Below are 18491 nucleotides of genomic sequence, written 5' to 3' on the forward strand. Positions count from 1 at the left end.
TTGTTTCCTGCCATTTTAGGATTGACTGTATGTCTCTTGCATCCTGAGCTATTCTTCAAATGCTTTCCCTTCTATTCTGAAATAATGTGCTTCTTTTTATTCATTCAGAAACATTGTTGAACACCAAGCCCAGGAATAGGTGCCAAGAATCAAGAGACAAATAAAACATAGTCTTACCCTTAATAAGCTCTCTTGAAAGAACAGAAAAATAAATTATATTACCATGTAATAAATGTAATATCGCATCACAGAAATGTATCAGTTGAAGTATGACCCCAGAACCCTGAACAGCCACTTTTTCCTAGAAAGGCTGGAAAAGGCATCGGCAACAACATGAAACCTTACCCCTCTTCGTTGTTCATGTCATAATGCTCTGCTTTCCCTCTCCCCACACGGCTGCTACCAGAGCAGGGTATGTAAAATGATCTACTGAAAAAAGTAACCTTTAACTGTGTATAATATTCAGGTCTATGCATACATTGGTACTACAGTTTTTACTCAGAGAGAGAGAGAGAGAGGATCCATGCTTAAACATTTTTTTACTGATGGTCACATATGATCAACAAAATTTGGATACCACCTCTTTGATCATTTGTTCTCCTTTTAACAAGCCATTAATATGTTATAAAATAATTTCAAGATTCTGTCCTGAGCTCTCCCAAAATGCCACTTGTAAGCATTTTCACAACTTCATTCAAGTATACTTTCAACAGATAAAACGTCCCATAACTGATTATCCTTGTTCCCAGTGGCTGTCATTATACCACCGCCCATTCAGTCAGCCAAACACAAAGCTGAGTCTTCCTTCCCACCCACCCCATCCCTGCCCTTTGCCCAGACCAGTTAATCAGTTGTCGTGGAGTCTACCCCTTAAATATGTGTACACGTCACTCTATCCCTATAGACCCTAAGACAGCCATCATCAGCTCACCAGGACTACATTCATCCTGCTTCTAATCTTAACTCCTTCTAACCCATTTGGCTTCATAGTACAGCCAGAGTATTCCTTCTAGAATGCAAAGATGCTAACAATCTTCTAACTATGAATAAAAATTAAGCTCTTTAAAAAAAGACTCTTCGTGATCCAATCCAGGTGCTGCTACCCACAAACTCTTCCCAGTTGGGCCATCAATGTGTGACCAGTATGGAAAGTTGATCCCAACTGCCCTGAAATATGTGTACTGTATGGATGTGTTTGCCAGACAGAACGTTGAGCTGAGTGCATCATGCGACATAGTGTCGTGGGGAGAATATAACCGCTGCAAGTAAAAGAGCCAAGTGACAGGCAGATGTGGCAAATGAAAAGCCTGTGCATGTTAGAACGCATGGTACCTTTGTCTTAGGAATGGATAATCAAGAGTAGCCTAGGTGCTACGAAATAGCCAACAAATGCACTTAAACTGGATACTTTTTAGAACCAAACAGGCATTGATGTTTATCGTGTTTCATTATTGCTGACTTGTTCACTGAGTTTGAGTCATTTATTCTTTTCAAGAATGTGGCCACATATTCTAGTATTTGAAAATATGCCTCTATCACAAAAGCCTTTAGAACCACGAAACTGTGATTAGAACGAAAGTGCCCGTTTTGTTCATTCTGCTCCTTCCCTGGCGCACAGCCCGTAGCGAGGGAGACCGGGACTCTGAAGCCCCTGCCTGTGTCTGTCCTCACGCCCTGCACTCTCCCCCCCCACCCCAGACCCTCCGGTCTAGCCGTACTACACAACATGCTGTCTCTGAGGATGCCTTCCAGGCTTCGGCACAGACCAGCGGCTTCGGACGCCTTGCCGCTTTGCTTAGAATGCCCTTCCATCTCATTCATTACGCTTCACTTCATTTTTTGAGATTTACTGTAAACGTCACTTCATCTGTGATGCTTTCTCTATTCCCACCGGCCCGAGGCGGAGTCAGGCACGCCTTTGCGCTCTCATCGCCTCGTACGTGCGGTACTTACCGAGTTGTCCTGCAGCGCACATTCAGAGCTCGGAACTCCTTGAGATCAGGGACCGTGTGTCTCGTTCGTCTCTGTCTCTGCAGTACCTAACGCAGTGCTGGGCGGACAGCAGAGACTCGGGGGAGTCTGTGTGCTGGGGGAAGGAACTCAGATGTTCATACACACCCTTCTCTTTCCCCAAAGCCGCACAGTCCGTGCTTCAGGGGAGAAGGCAGCAGCTTGAGAGAACAGGCCGAGACTAGCAACAGTAGCGTCAGCGATCACAACCATAGCTAACGAAGCATTTACTTTTGTCGGGCCCTGTTCTGAGCCTGGACACCAATTTACTCATTTATTTCTCAAAGCTACCTGCTGTCCTCATTTTACAGATGAGAAAACCAAGGCACATAGAAGCTAAGCAACTCGTCCGAGACCACACAAGTAGAGGCAGCAGGGTCGGCCCCAGAACCTTTATGCTAGAACAGAAAGGAACTAAGGTGCTCCTGGCACCAGAGGGCCGTGTAGAGAACAAAAGTGCCTGTTATTTGGGTCCTTCTCCTCCTCCTCCGGTGTCCAAGCTGCAGTGATGTGGAAATAGGAGCTCAATTATGAGATCGCCACTAATTCTAGAAGTACTGAGGACCAGAACAGACAAACTCTGTGCAGTGCTGTGTTTGATAGGCTTGCAGATCCTTCCACATTCCCGCGAGTAAGCCTATCCAAACAGTACTACCTCAGAATTACAACTCCTAACAGCCTTGGAATAGCAGAAAATATGATCCTTTGAATTTAACATTTTCCCCTTTGGCCAGAAATGTGTGTTATTAAGTGACAGGTTATGTTCAAAGTTCCTTCACAGCACAGTGACTTATGTCAAATACCATATGGTTTTGGAGGTATGGAGAATTGGTTATTCTTCCTGATACAGCTCTTAAATTTTGTTAAACCTTGTCTCCCTTTTTCTCGCGTATTTATAAAACTTAAGTGTCACAGAAGAATTTGATACTTGTATTTTCTTGATATTTAGCTAGTTTTTCATCAAATGGAAATCTGCCTTAAATCTTTGGTTATGGTGATTGAGATAGTACAGTGTAATATGCCTACAATTACTGACGAAGAAAAAGAACTAGCTGGTTCCTTTTTTATCCTTGAAATAATTTCATTATATCTTCTAGGAATTTATCTAACTAATATCTTGAAAACAGAAGAAGGCAACCCTGAGGTCCTAAAAAGGCATGGAAAAGAGCTTATAAACTTTAGCAAAAGGAGGAAAGTAGCAGAAATAACAGGAGAGATCCAGCAATACCAAAATCAGCCTTATTGTTTACGAGTAGAATCAGATATCAAAGTAAGTTGAATGATTTGAGGATACATCTTTCTAATTAAGTTTACAAACCGGCCGATGAAAGGCAGGTTTATTTCATAGAGGATATAAAGGAAAATAAAGCTAAAAATAACTTAAGTTTTCTTATGTTGTTAAATGTTTTCTTAAGTTACTTTTGTGAATTTCAACCTGCATTTAAAATATTTAATATTAATGTTTATTTCTTTGCATTTATTTTAGAGGTTCTTTGAAAATTTGAATCCAATGGGAAATAGCATGGAAAAAGAATTTACAGATTATCTTTTCAACAAATCCCTAGAAATAGAACCACGAAACCCTAAGCCTCTCCCAAGATTTGTAAGCAATCACATATTTATATTTCTTTAATATTTATGTATTTTTTGCAGTTATCTGTGTCTGGTGATGTCATCACTACCATATGTGTTATACAGATTAGTTTTCCACGAGGGCATTCAGGGATGAAGTGTACATGTGATAGATAAAAGTAATGAATAAACGCTTAACACGTATGCTCAGGAATATCCCAATCGATTGCAAATAAGTGAGCATTATTATTAATCTGAATAAATTCTGATAGATGAAGAAATTGGGCAAATATATAAGTTTTTTTAAAACAAAAATGTTATTCGAGATTTATTTTAAGGGCAGGAAATTTGATTATACTAATTCACTTATAATAAATATATGCATTTATGACTTTTTTTCTAAAGTAATGACTTATGAAAACTTTTAACCATGAATCATTAGCCATAAAAATAACAAGTCTGGCTAAAGACATTTTTGGGGGCAAAGTACAGTTTCCATTGTTTTTAGTGCCTGGCCAGTTTTACGTACAGTATCGTCACCTCACTAATCTGAATATAATCTGTCTTGTTCACAAGAACGTAAAAAATCAAGGAGTAAATATAAACGGCTTCCTTAGTAACCAAGATAAACTTCAAAGTATCTGTGAACTAAAGGTTATGCAGTTACCTCCCAAGAAAATTTCTCAAGGCCTAAAATGGTTTTTTAAAAGATGTATTAAAAACAGCAAATTAGAAATAGCTATATAGTCTTTGCTCCAAAGAGCTTGCTAATAGTACTCTGTAAGGAAATTTCATAAAACTAACATACACGCACACAGGTGAAAACTGAAGCAATTTAATGCATTTGTAAATAACTCAAGCGATTCCAACATCACCGCATCACAGCATTGTAAGGTATCATAGTTCATAGCAACGATCCTGGCTTTTCCAGCAAGGTTAAATTAGTTCAACAGGATCTGTTTAAAAAGCCAGAGAAATCTACAGCATATCTTAGATTTCCATTCAAAAATATTAAGATGATAAATACTCTGGTATTTTTAGGACTAAGACTCAGCTATTTAAAGAAATTCATTGCCTAATATTTTAGATAGCCAAGGCTTTATGGAAATGGGATGTTAATATTTTAACTTGGACACTTGGATTTTAATCATTATATAACTTCTTTATGGTTTTCCTAGATACTAGTTGAGTTTTACCAGGCATATAGAGAAAAGCCTTCCTTTCTGTGTGTTGTAAATATTGTGTTTCTTTTGATATGTCTACAGCCAAAAAAATATAGCTATCCCCTAAAATCTCCTGGTGTTCGTCCATCAAACCCAAGACCAGGTACCATGAGACATCCCACACCTCTGCAGCAGGAGCCCAGGAAAATCAGTTACAGTAGGATCCCCGAAAGTGAAACAGAAAGTACAGCGTCTGCACCGAATTCTCCAAGAACACCGTTAACACCTCCGCCTGCTTCCGGCGCTTCTAGTACCACGGATGTTTGCAGCGTTTTTGATTCCGATCATTCGAGCCCTTTTCACTCAAGTAGGTGCTAACGTTTTAAGTGCTTTAAAGTAATTGTTAGTATTATGTGTGCTAGAGGTGAAAAAGAATCTGTATGACTTTTTTATTTTTTATTTTTTGTAAATTGGTAGATAAATACCATTTCGAAAGATATTATTATAAAAATATAAAGTAAATTCTAAACTCCAGCAACTTATGATTTTTAAAAACCTGTTGGAACAGCCCTCTTCAAATTTATTACACTTTACCAGAAGGCCTGGTGACGAAATTGGCAATTTAAACTTGATTTGAGCGTTTGTTTTCAACTGGTGAATTTAACATGCGTTCTTTGTATCTAGAGGAGACAAAAATAACTCCTAAAATCTGCAAGGATTGTCAGTCCAGTGCTTTAAATGCTGCCTCCAAAATTATTATATTTGAATACTACTCAGTACATCGTTCCCTTTCCATGACACTCTGTAGGTTTCAAATTTTGCAGCAAGTATCCAATTTAAACTCCTACTTAACCCTTTCTCAGTCTACACCATCTGGCAGATGCTGCATAGCTCCCGCTAATACACCGCCTGTGCTTCCAAGCCCAGCCGTACGGACCTCACAGACTGCATACTACTGCTCCTTCCTTTCTTATTTCTAGATCAGTGCTGTCTAGTAGAAATATAATGTGAGCCACGGGTGTACTTCTAGTGTTCTGTAGCCACATTTTAAAAATCAAAAAGAATTAGGTGAAATTAATTGTAATAATATATTTTATTTAACTTAGTGTGTGCAAAATATTAGCATTGCAACATGAACTCAAGATAAAAATTTATTGAGCTATTTTATTCTCTTTTTTGTTTTAAATCATCAAACTCCAGTATGCATTTCACACTTAAGCACACCTCAACTCAGACTAGCCACATTCACGTGCTATTTATCCACATATGGCTAGTGACTTCCAAACACTACAGCTCAGCTCCAGCCCTTTGAAGAGGCTGCCTTTGAGAGGTAGGTCACCCTGCTTCCACTCATTTTCTAGTCAATTCCACATGGAGCTTTAGAGCTCTAAGAACACACCATCTCTCTCCGTTTTTTCAGTATAAAATCAAAACTTGAATCCCATCACCCTCACCCCTCTCAGCCACTTCCACATGCTCTTCCCATTGGCTGTCTCAGCTCAGTGTACAGATCAAGTCCTCCGCTGGTACCTGACAGAACAGAATCCAGTCCTGCGAGATAGTGTGTTGTTATTGGGGGGAAGGAGGTCGAGAAGCAGGTGGCCTAGGAGCTGGGAATCCGGTCTGGGATCTCAGTCTGCTAGTGAGCTTTCTGATTTTACATGAAAGACTTTCTGTGCCTTCTGGGCATCCAGCTAGATTTTTAAGGTTTCTTCCAACTCAGAGAATCAAACTTTTTAACAAAAATTGACTTAAAATTATTCTTTGGAGGTGTATTATTTTGAGATTTGGCCCAGAATCCTGTTTACTTATTCCTGTGTGGTACATACATTCATAGTTACCCAGCAGTTTGTCTTGTCTTTTTACCACCTAAAGTGTGTTTGTTTTGAGAATTACTACATCTTGGCTTTATTTGGCTACCGGGGATTATTATGGAGTCACGTTATATACATTTTAAGCTACCAGATATTTTTGGTAAGTTCAAATAAACACCAGATAAAAAAATTCCCACCTATTTTCCCCAATTCATAAAACCTCTAAAATTAAGTAATAAAACCAGCACTTTTTGCAATACACCCAACCTAAAATCATTATTAATTCTGACCTATTTAACTGTTTGCAGGGTTTTTTTTCTTAGAGCAGATAGCTATGGTCTATATTATAAAGATTCCCACATAAATAAATAATTGAAATCACGTGAAAGCTGTCAATTGCAAATTCTACTTCTCTTAGTTTAAAAAGTAGCTAAAAATGGAAGAGGTGGGAAAAACAGGAGATAAGCACATTAACGTTCCCTACTAGTGCTGAATCTTTAAAGCAGTCAAGGAAGAAGGAATCATTCTGGAATGCAGTGCTCTGTCCTGTGTGGCAGGGGAACAGTATTCAACAGCTGGAAGGTGGAGAAACCACTGTTCCAGGAGTTAGGCTTTGTAAGCTCAGCTTGGAGGGTTTTCTCAATTTCCCTTTCTTTGTGATAAAGAAAATTCCTGTTGCTATTCCCTTTGCTCTTACTAAAAACTGAAAATAACTGATTTTGAAATCAGAGAAGCCAGCATAATATAAAACCATCTGTACGCTCAGTCCCTTACTTAAAACTTACCCATGGTCTTTGTGCAGTCAAGGTCCTCACGTGCCGATAACCCCACCTTTGCTTAACAGACCTGCTAGGGCTGTGGGGGTCACCGGAGCTCCCAGCTTGCCCACTGTGTTGCCACCACAGAGAGAATTCCTACGTCCTCAGGGCCTGTCAGGAAAGAGCTGCTGTGCCTACATTCTTAGGTCATCTGAACATATTCCACTCAATACAAAACAGCAAAAAGGTCCATTGCCTAAGTTTTTCAAAAGGCAAAGTTTGATTAGAATTTTTGATCAGTTATAATAGGGCTTTTTTGCTTCTTATACTTTGTCTTTCAAAATAATTTAATTTAAAACCATAATTAATTAATCAGCCAGTATCTGTTGTATATCTCACTCCTTGCCAAGCACTTATACATTTCATCTTCCCTGGTAAAGCTCATAATCTTACTGAGAGATGAAAAATAATCGTAGTACGAAGAAAATCCTAGTTTACTGCTTTAACCATTGTTAAATGCCATGATTCTCTTTGTACTATGTTTATTTTTCACTCTCAGTAAGATTGCAAGCTATACCAGAGAAGATACGTAAGGGCTCAGCAAAATGCTAATGAGTGGTGAAGACACAGTGCTTGGAAGTTGACACAAAGATGACCACAGAATGGGCAAGAGTGGTCACGGGCAGCTTTGTGGTGAGGACGGAGAGGTAAGGAAACTGGCCACCTACTTAGTGCTGCTGCCTGGACCCTCCCACTCAGAGCCCTGCTCCACACCTTGCCCTGGCCACCTCCGCCTTTGAGGTGGTGAGGAGAGACCACCCAGCTTGCTGCTTTGTTTCTGCTGCCATCACAAGGTGGAGAGGAGGAAGGAGTGAGGGCCCACCTGGGCTTGTGCTGCCAGTGAGCTTCACCTCGAGCCCTCAGGAGAGGAAGCTTTGACCAGAAGAGAGTAGTCCAAGCATTTCAGGCTGGAATGCAAGGCTTTTCTTCATAGAAGATTGTTTTGGGAATTAGTTTCTAATCTCAGATACATTTGCATTTAATGGCTTTTGTGAGTTTAAGAAGTTTTTCGTGATTTATAGAATTCCTTTCTATAGGAAAATGCTTGTTCCTATTTTCAAGAATGACTTGGTTATAAATCGGAAAGTATCTTCAGCAGGGTTTCAATCCTGACTATACAGTATGATCCCTGGGGAGCTTTAAAAAAAAAACAAAACAAAAAAACAACCTATATGCCCAGCCCACACTTGAATTAGACTGGTAATGGCACTAAGGATCAGGTTTTTGTTGTCGTATTTTTAAAGCTTTCCGGAGGGATTGAAATGTGTAGCCAAGATTGAGAACCACTGATCTTTTTTTGTCTGGGATTTATACCTAACAAATTAATACTAGTTTTTTAATTAATTGGGCTTCACTCCTAACTCATTATCAATAAATTTGTTCAGTACCTAGCTCGTATGGAATTTCTAGTATGTATTCTAGCATGAATAATTCTAAGAGATTTTTTTTTAGCATTTTCTAGACAGTGAGACCAAGAAATTCGTTTAAAATGACAAATCAGAAAGTGCCCTTAACTTACCAAACACAAACGGAAGCCTGTGCCATACACATACATGTGAATATGACCAAGGCCAAGTCTGTGTATGTGCAGGTGTGTATGCAGAGGGGTAATAATCCTTTCTAAAAGCCTGCAGTTTGTAGCTGTCACAAGCTTTGTGTTTCTATTCTACTCCCAAATTGTAGTTAAGTGTACTACCATGTCTCGAGGCTTATCTCCAGGAGCCATATTTACTTCCTTTCCAAGAAAAGGGGGGGAAAGTAAGTAGGTAAACGCTAGAGGTAAATACCCGTTTAGCCCCTGTTCCATCCATCGTAGGTGCCTGATAAGTAGTGGAGTGAGTCACTGACAGAGCAACAGCTTCAGTTACTATCGGAGTAGAAACATTAATCTTCCGAGAGATAACTTAGTAGAATTAGCTGGATTGCTACCCTTGGTAACCATGGCCTCCAAATAAATATCAGTGCATCAGGAAAGGAGATTAATGGGATAGATGGCTGGAAATTGGGGCTATGTGGGAAATAAACCCACCATATCTATATAAATAGCAATCACTTTAATAGTCTTGCCAACTGAACCTGGAACATAAAATTATCCTTGTTCTGACCAAAGCACCTAGGAGAAAACAATGGTCCAAATTGTTTGAGTGACGGTCGGTTGTGCAAAAAGAGAGAGGAACGTGAATTTTTAAAAATTCAGCTCAGACTAGTGCTACAGGAATGATTTTCGTCTCTTGGATACTATCGCTTCAGCGTGTTGGTAAGAGGAGGCAGTGTCCCGTCAACAGCTGTGTTGATTTAGCACCAGCACAGATCACTTAGCCTCTTGTCTCAGTTTTCTGTTAATGCTCTTGGGGCTTTGGCTTTTATGGTTTTCAGTTCTTTTTCTTAGAGGATTAATACTGTTGAAATTAAGCATTCTAAATTAGTGAGTTTCCTGTATCAAATATGTCAAGCGCCAAGTATTTATTGATATTTTAAGTGTTCAGGAATATAGAAGGGAAAGGCCGTGTCACTTCCAAGCTTGTTTTGCAGTGTCGGAGCTGTAACCATTGCGCGATGAGTGCATATGCGCTGCAGGGACATTTCCACAGTGTCCCTTTTATTTTTCAATTGACGTAACAAATTCATTATTTACTAATTTCACACATCTGAGTTTTCAAAATAACCTTTAGAAAATGACATATTTCTATACGTCCAGCTGACTTCTTTGCCTGAATTGGGTTTATACATTTTTTTTAAAGTCTTCCGCTAATAGAGGATATTTTAGTTTTCTCATGAATGCTTTTCGTTTACTTATTTTGACATCAGGTAGTGAATCTAAAAGGAATCTTCAAAGTTCCCCATATGATATTAACTCAACTTAATTCTTTATTTTTCTCAAAAGTAAGAAGTCATGAGCTTTAACTAAAGACTGTTGTATCATTCTTTACAGTTAGAATGACCAAAATGACATTTTTATCATAAATGCATTTTTACAGATGAGCTGAATTAATGAAAGAAAAAAATCTACTCTTTCTTGTTTCCTTTCACAGGCAGCGATACCGTCTTTATCCAAGTTTCACTGCCCCATGGCCCAAGTTAGTATATTTGGTTTAAGACTCCTAATACTCGCTTTGGCTTTAAAAATTAAACCAAGTGTAACCTTCCCTGCTAAAACTCTTCTTGGGTCTGGCAGCCTTGGTACCTTGCTTGCAATATCGTAGAAGTGAGGGCTTCACTTGTGCTATCTTCCGATCATAAATGATTTGCTTCAACTTAGATACTTTTAATGCTTTTTGTAAAACCTGTTTTCTCTTTTAAAAGAACATTATTATATTGGGTGACTTCCACATGTAACCATCTCTCTTTTCCAACTATAGAGTTCTAAATATATTTTAATGCTCAACTTAAAAAAAACAAAACAAAACAGCAAGAGCATGCATGCGCATATGGGAATGCTGGCAGCTACTGCAGTGTGGAAATCCTGAAATACACTTAGCCTGGCCACGGCACAGACTCTAGGCAAATGACTGTTATTTGACTTTCGAAGAACTATCTTATCATTGTAACTACTTAAATTATACAGCCTAAATATTCATCACTGTTAAGCAAAATAAAGTTCCACTGTAGATATTTGCTTTTGTTTTTAAAGTCAACTAACAATTCACCAAGTGATTCCATAAGTTTTAAACGAATAGATTAGCTGTTGTGCTGTCCTTCATGCAAATGATTTCAAAATGTATACAGTGGAAAACATTAGTTAGAAGCTAAGTTACTACATAGTCTCTTAAGAAAGAAGGTAGGTCATCGAACTGCTGCCCATGTGAGTGATGTCAGGCACAGAGTACTCTAAGCTCTGTATCCTTATAACTCTTCATCGACAAAAGAAAAATTGTCGATGCTTAAAGGAAAACAAGAACCTGCCAAGTATGATTCTAAATGATCATTTATATATTTTTTCATCTTTTATATACTGTGCATAAACTAACAACTTACATAAATGTCTTTCAGAATGTAATTACTTTATGCCTATATTCTGCCCTTGTCATCATAAATGTCTATAGGATAAGTTCCAATTAGAAGCTTTACTTACCCTTTTTGTGCCAGTTCATCAACTTATTCTCAAGTCAGGCTCATTAGATTCTAGTGTAGTTTCTGTTTTATCAGGGCTCCCTCCATCATCTTAAATAGCTCCGTCACAATTAAAATTTCTGGATTCGAGTATGATGAACTGAATTTGCTCACCCGCCAAGGAGAGCCAGCCTATACCTAAGCAAAGTGAGGAGAGACCCCTCCCCCGGACATGAGTTCTCTCCCCGGCCTCCTTTGAGAGAATCCCTGGGGAGAGCAGTTAAGATGAGAAACTAGCCCCAAGGAATATCCAGTAAGGGCAGGGAAATTCTATACTAATAAACTCAGAAAATGAGCCCATCACAAAAGCTTAACAAAATTACCATTCCAAAAGCTTTTAGTAGTTTGCTGTTTCTCCCAGATATCTGAGAATCATACCCAAATAAAAAATTCCAATAATAGATTAACAGTGGGAATGTTATTTTGTTCAAGAAGCAAAATAACAGAATATCTTAGGCAGGTTTTTTTTTCTGAAAATTCTGCTAGGAAATTTCTGCATGCTTTTGTAGCAGTTTGCTTTAATAAAGGAAATACTGTTGTGTATTGGTTTATTGAACTGCTTTTGATAATTCTGTACGTTTCTTTTAATAAATATGAGCAGTTTCCAGCTAAGCCTTTTCAGGATTAATAGATGAAATAAAATTCCTGTGAACTTTTAAAAAAATGTAACATCCTACAGGATCTGCTTCAGTATCATCTATAAGTCTAACCAAGGGCACTGATGAAGTGCCTGTCCCCCCTCCTGTCCCTCCACGAAGACGGCCAGAATCCGCCCCCCGCCGAGTCTTCGCCGTCTAAGGTGAGTGGCGAGTCCCGTCATCTGCACACTGGAGCCATTACGGTTCCATTACAGTCATGCCCCCGTGTCTAGTTCACTTCCCACAGGATTAGGCTAACACTTCAGGGTAGCTGAGCTGAATAGAGTGTAGACAAGGACTAAACACGGATTTACCCTGAAGTAATGTTTATTTCCTTTCTTCTGCACGTAGTTTTTTTGGTATGTTTTCAAAACCCTTATAAATCTAGATTTTGGGTACTGTCAAGGAAAAAACAAGTTTAATCAGTAAAGAATAATGTAATCTCAAGCAGAGACTATACAGAGGAAGAGAAAGAAGCGAAGAGGTGTGAAGCTTTGTATGAAAGCGCATTTTAAGTGAAACTTGAACATTACCTCTCTGAGCCTTTAATAGAAATCCGACCTGCTTTTACATGGGATTTGCATGACAGTTCTGGGTTGGAAGAGACCTTAAAGGCTTATCATAGCCATTTTTTCCACTTGTTTAAGCTTCTTCCTTTGCCAGCCATTAACGACTCAGGGGTTCTGAGTGTCCAGAGAGCAGAGCACCTGGACAAGTCAAGACACTTTGCAGAACATCATAAAATGTTAATATAGTAAGTTTAAAATTATGAGATGAACTTACGTTAAATCATAAATGATTTTATACTAGATAGATAGGTAAGCAGTAGCAAACAACAAAATTTTGAGAAAAATTAAAACTTTGAAAAAAAATCTTAACAAATTGGCATAACCCCCCCCCCCCCATTTAAAACATATCGCAAAACTCACTGATCCACACCTAGGGCTCTACCAATAGTGTGTGAAAACCCCAACTTAATTCTTAATGTATTCATGATACTACATTAATTATTAATAAGTTTGTGTTTTATTCTTTTTCTCATTTGTGTTAGATTATGTCTAAGCATTTGGACAGCCCCCCAGCAATTCCTCCTAGGCAGCCCACATCAAAAGCCTATTCACCACGATATTCAATATCAGACCGGACCTCGCTATCAGACCCTCCTGAGAGCCCTCCCTTATTACCACCACGAGAACCTGTGAGGACACCTGATGTTTTCTCCAGCTCACCACTACATCTGCAGCCTCCCCCTTTGGGCAAAAAAAGTGATCATGGCAATGCCTTCTTCCCGAACAGCCCTTCCCCTTTTACACCGCCTCCTCCTCAAACACCCTCTCCTCATGGCACGAGAAGGCATCTGCCATCGCCACCACTGACACAAGAAGTGGACCTTCCTTCCGTCACTGGGCCGCCTGTTCCTCCACGACAAAGCACTTCTCAACATATCCCTAAACTCCCTCCAAAAACTTACAAAAGGGAGCACACACACCCATCCATGCACAGGGATGGCCCACCGCTGCTGGAGAACGCCCATTCGTCCTGAGGGTCTCTGCTCCGGGACGGACGTTTGCCCAGCCCCAGATCCGTTGCTGGCGATGGACGCGCTGAGTGTGCCAGCGCTGAGGAGTTCAATGACAGCTCCAAACACTAACGACTCTACTTCAAGACGCAGTATGAGACAATGAATTTTAACCCAGACGTAATTATAAAATGAAAATGGTATTCGTTTAGAATCTGGAAAGACTGACCTAGAGGAATTGGACAATTGATTGCACCTGAAAATCAAGTAAAGGGACCTTTTCCGGCCAATAGGCAGGAGTCCTGTTTTTGTGAAGTGATCTTTATCATTAAAGGGATGGAAAACACAGTCTAGTGTCCAGCGGGCCCACATGATGACAGTTTTTGTAATTCAAAATATGCACTTTTTAAAAAGAAATCTTAAACAGGGATCTTCATATCTCCTTTGTTTTCCTTTGCTTTTACTCGTCCTACTTTAGAATATTTTCTTAAAAATCATTCAGAGGACTGTGAGGAGTGGCTGTGGTGCCTGACCTCATCGGAGTCAAGGCCCAGCACTGTGCCACAGTCCTGTTTACAGATTATTACAGTGAAGTGAATGGGTACCGAGGCTTCACCAAAGAGGTACTTTTTTTTTTCTTTTTCTTTTTTCTTTTTTTTTTTTTAAGGAGTAATTATACTAATTTTAAGAGCATTCCCCCACCCACCCTCCCTACACAAACAAAACGTGATGGTGTTGCCTTCAAACGAGAAGTTTTGTGTCATTAATGTGACAGAAGAACTTTTTTAAAACTGTTAACTGTCAAGTATACAATTTACACTTAGGAGACTGTTAATCTATGCTAGATTGTTCTTTTCCCCCCTTCTCCCACAAAAGTTTACTGGTAATCCATGTCATGGCTCATAGCTGTCCCTCTAACCATACTCTGGAAACGCAGTCACCCAGTGTGAGAAGGAGCACTTGCTGGGCATCACTGACACCATTCATGTTTTACTGATAGTTGAGTAATCAGCCCATATCTAGAATTACCTTGCATTGCCGAAATCATGTGTATATAGTGAATGTTATATAATAAACCCGGCAGGTCTGTTTTAATTTAATTGAATAAAGATACAAATACTTCGTTTGGCTGGCATATATTAAATTATTATATGGAGAAAATGGTTGATTCTTATTTCTTTCAGTTGAAACACACACACACACACACACATACACACACACACACGCAAACACTAAGCATAAAAGCACGTATGTGGTACGCCTTGGTTTTCTAGTTCTGGATGTATGTATTCATCTTAAAGAATGATCTAAAGCTACAGTTTGGCATGTAGGAAAAAATTGGGTTAGAATAGGATGGGTATCTTTTAAGCAGAACTTTGTAAGTTTTTTAATTTCCTAGGCAACATGTATACGGTTTGTTAGTTTATATTAAACATTCTACCTTGCTTGAGGTCTGTGCTCTATCAAAACTGTTCATAACAGAACATCTGCCTATATCATTAGTATCATAATACAGATTATTCATTAAGCCTATGTACTGATCTTCTGAGTCTAACCAATACTGTGACTGAAATGCATGCAACTTGTCGAAGAGAAAAAGTTTTATTAATCTCCACTAGAATGTCCGTGAAATGTGCAGTATTCCATCATCAGAGAGTAGCCAGTTCATCAGTATCTGCATGTGTCCTCAGAATAATGAAGCAACATCGCAGCGGTTCTGTTAACCATGTGCCATTAGAGACATTTTTAGAAGTGCTGCATCATGGTGGAAACCTAGTAGTTTAATAATTTCCTGTGATATTTATTAGAGCATTAAATGCATATCACAGTAGTACAGTGTATAGTCCTTTAAGACCAGAATGTTGATTGCATCATCATTAAGCAATCCATCCTATCATATCCTTTCTTATTTATTTGTTAGAGTTGAATCTTTTTTGTTTAATATCTGTACCATTCCTATTATGGTAGCCATTTTTCTCTTTGTAAATGTCTCCTTTTAAAAGTCTCCCAAAAAATTAATTTCAAATCCACTCCTGTACACAAAGTGTCCATAAGACCATTCATGCAACAAGTGTTGATCTAAGCCTACTTACTAGTGCTGCTACAAATAGTCATAATACACATTCCAGACTCCCCCATGGCTTTTTACTAGATCAGCCTCATTTTCCATAGGATTTCCCTTTATATGTCTTATTGATCACTTCTCTTTTTAATTACCCCACCCCACTCCAAATGAGAACCTGAGAAGTTACGTTGGAGCCCATTCAGTATCTTTCTGGCCAGTGTGTTAGCCTTCAATAATGCTCTTCAACCCACCTGATCTTTTAAAGAGGAAAAGCTCAGATTTGGAGTTCTAATCCTACTTCTCCCAAAGGGAACCATTCTCCTACCCCAGTGGTTCTGGGAGACCACTTCACTGTGGAGACCACATCAGCATTGTGGATAGAGGATACTTTTATTCTGAAGTTGACATTTGGGTAAAAATATTTTCTGCAGTGGTAACTGATTAGAAAAATCTCAATTGGATGCCCTTAAACGGAGGTGAGAAAACTGTATCCTTGCCTTCTTCATATGTGAAACATTAACTAGCTGACAAATTTATTCTTTGTAGTAACTAAAATGTACTTATTCAGGGACAAGAAGTGGCTGAGAAGAGAACTGCATCACCACAAAATTCTGCTTTTGAATCCAGGACATTACAAGACAGTCAATGCAGCATGACTATTTCTAAACCACATTCCACAATATGGGACATTTCTTTTAGAAATGGGAATGTTCTTAGAAGGTTCATTATCTTCGGATCACAAAATAAAAATATTTCAAGTTTGAATTAAGTGGGCTGTTAAACAATAACAATAGAAAGGGAGGCTTTTCACATCTAAGCACTTTGTAAAACAGGAACAGAGAAGTGTATGTTTCTAAGTTTATTGAAAGACAGATAGTTGACTGTTCCTAGCACTCCTAATGTAATTTAAGAGTACAGACTTATCAGGAAGTATACAAACATTAAAAGTTTGCTTAATTAAAGGTTGTTGGGTATCAAATTATGTGTTTAGCGGGTTACTATGCTCTAACAGCTCAAGAATGTTTTAATGGATATGAATTTAGAAAAGAGCATGCCACACTAATACTACAATCAACACAACAGTCTAGTGAACAAGTACTATTTCACTTGGAGGCTATATTATGGTTCTAAATTCTTCCTTAATGGGTTTTTTCACAAACTGAAAGTTACACAAACCAAAACTTAGTTGGCATCTATGACCGTGATCTTAATTCTCAATTTTAGCTTACTTTAGTCATGTATTTCATCCTTTTAATGATAGCTTAAATTCCGTTTTAAGTGGCTTGGCAAAACAAATCATGGAAGTGGAAGGAGAGGTTCCCAGGTTGTTAGTGTGGTATATATTGAGGAAGACCTTTCATTTCCTCCTGATTTAGAAAGAGAGAAATTTAACCATTTATTTCTTGGTATTCTGCTGCTATGGGTAGGTTCACTTATTCTTTTAACCCATATTAGTGTAGAAGTTTGGTCCTGTTGCACATTAATCTTTACCAGTAAAACAAACATCACAAGGTTAATATCAGTTTGGCTGAAAGAATTATGCAGAATTATTTATATGGGAAAGTGATGACTTAGTTTATTTATTCCGTATTTTTCTTTTGAAACATCTCATTACTAACTTAAAATCATTTCATAATCCCTTATACATGAGCCAATGAAATATTTTGAGCTCCAGTTAAGAAGCATGATGTCTATATGATAAATCTAAACAAAAGCACTTGTAACTTGTTTTGTAAATGTCATGCCTTATTTTCCATTTTTGACACCGTAAAGTGCATTTTCTGTCGACTGTGAGCAAATTTCCCTTTTGCCTTTAATGAAAATAGTGCATTAAGTAGCCAATTGCTGCAAAATTATAAAGCAAGTTAGCTAAAGGTGGATCACATTGGACTACCACTCAAAGAAACAAGATGCGTAGGACGGGAGTCACATGTGGTGTGGCTTTAGGAAGAGCGCACCTGTGCCGGATGCATGCCACTTTCAGTAGCTGCCAAATGTGCCTTTAATTAAGAACATCTCTAATTTTTTTCTTCAGATCAAGTCAGCATTTGGGGGCGGGATCAGGGCAGGGGACCTTGGGGTGCAAATATCTGGTGAAACTCACCAGAGAAGAAGCCTTTGTCAAAGTGACATGTATAACTTTAGTTGAAACGTGTTTGTGTATATATATATATACGTGTGTGTGTGTGTATTTGCCTTTGTTTAGTAGCACGGTATTTGCTAAAATAATTGTCCAAAAAATTGCTCTGTCAGTCTTACTCTGATGTAAAAACAAAGTGCAGTCTATACATCTAATATGGCCTTTGTACCTAACCATGTTCGTAGGTAATCTTTGTACTCTGTGTGCAGCAGTATTTGGTTTGCATTTAAAGTGAAGATAATGGCTGTTATTTTTCTGGCATTACTAAGATAAACTGAAAAATAATAAAGAAAAATGCCTTACATAGTCCACAAGTGTATTATTTTTGTATGTGTTTATTTTAAAAAGCACTCCTTTCAGTATCAGTCGTCATTCTCCTCTTCGCTCGTGCTTTCCATATAGAAATAGTTTGTTCTTTATCATGGTCTTGCTTTGGAAGCACTTTTTCCTGGATCATATTATATATAGAAAGTTCAGTCTTTCCTTCTGTCTCAAGCCCTAGGGCTGTAGTGAGTGGGAGGCCCTTGGGACGAAAATCAGGACTTTAGTGACCTTGGGCGTCACCTGGATGAAGTTTCAAAGGGCCGAGGAGGCATTTGTATTCCATAAAAGTTTTAAGATACTACAGTTCCTTGACAGGGA

The 18491-nt window shown here is 38.6% G+C and overlaps 1 protein-coding gene across 1 annotated transcript in view; it reads left to right on the forward strand.

Moving 5' to 3' along the window:
- The window catches only part of SOS1 (SOS Ras/Rac guanine nucleotide exchange factor 1), a 140720-nt gene extending 122562 nt beyond the window's left edge, over positions 1 to 18158 (forward strand). Inside the window, 7 exon segments of the mRNA XM_026479379.4 lie at positions 3108 to 3280; positions 3497 to 3613; positions 4848 to 5112; positions 10410 to 10454; positions 12167 to 12261; positions 12263 to 12286; positions 13177 to 18158. Coding sequence (XP_026335164.1) covers positions 3108 to 3280; positions 3497 to 3613; positions 4848 to 5112; positions 10410 to 10454; positions 12167 to 12261; positions 12263 to 12286; positions 13177 to 13668 — 1211 coding nt within the window. The 3' untranslated portion in view covers positions 13669 to 18158.
- The last annotated feature ends 333 nt before the right edge of the window (positions 18159 to 18491 follow it).

The sequence above is a fragment of the Ursus arctos genome, unplaced genomic scaffold, assembly GCF_023065955.2.
Source record: "Ursus arctos isolate Adak ecotype North America unplaced genomic scaffold, UrsArc2.0 scaffold_8, whole genome shotgun sequence".
Classification (NCBI taxonomy): domain Eukaryota; kingdom Metazoa; phylum Chordata; class Mammalia; order Carnivora; family Ursidae; genus Ursus; species Ursus arctos.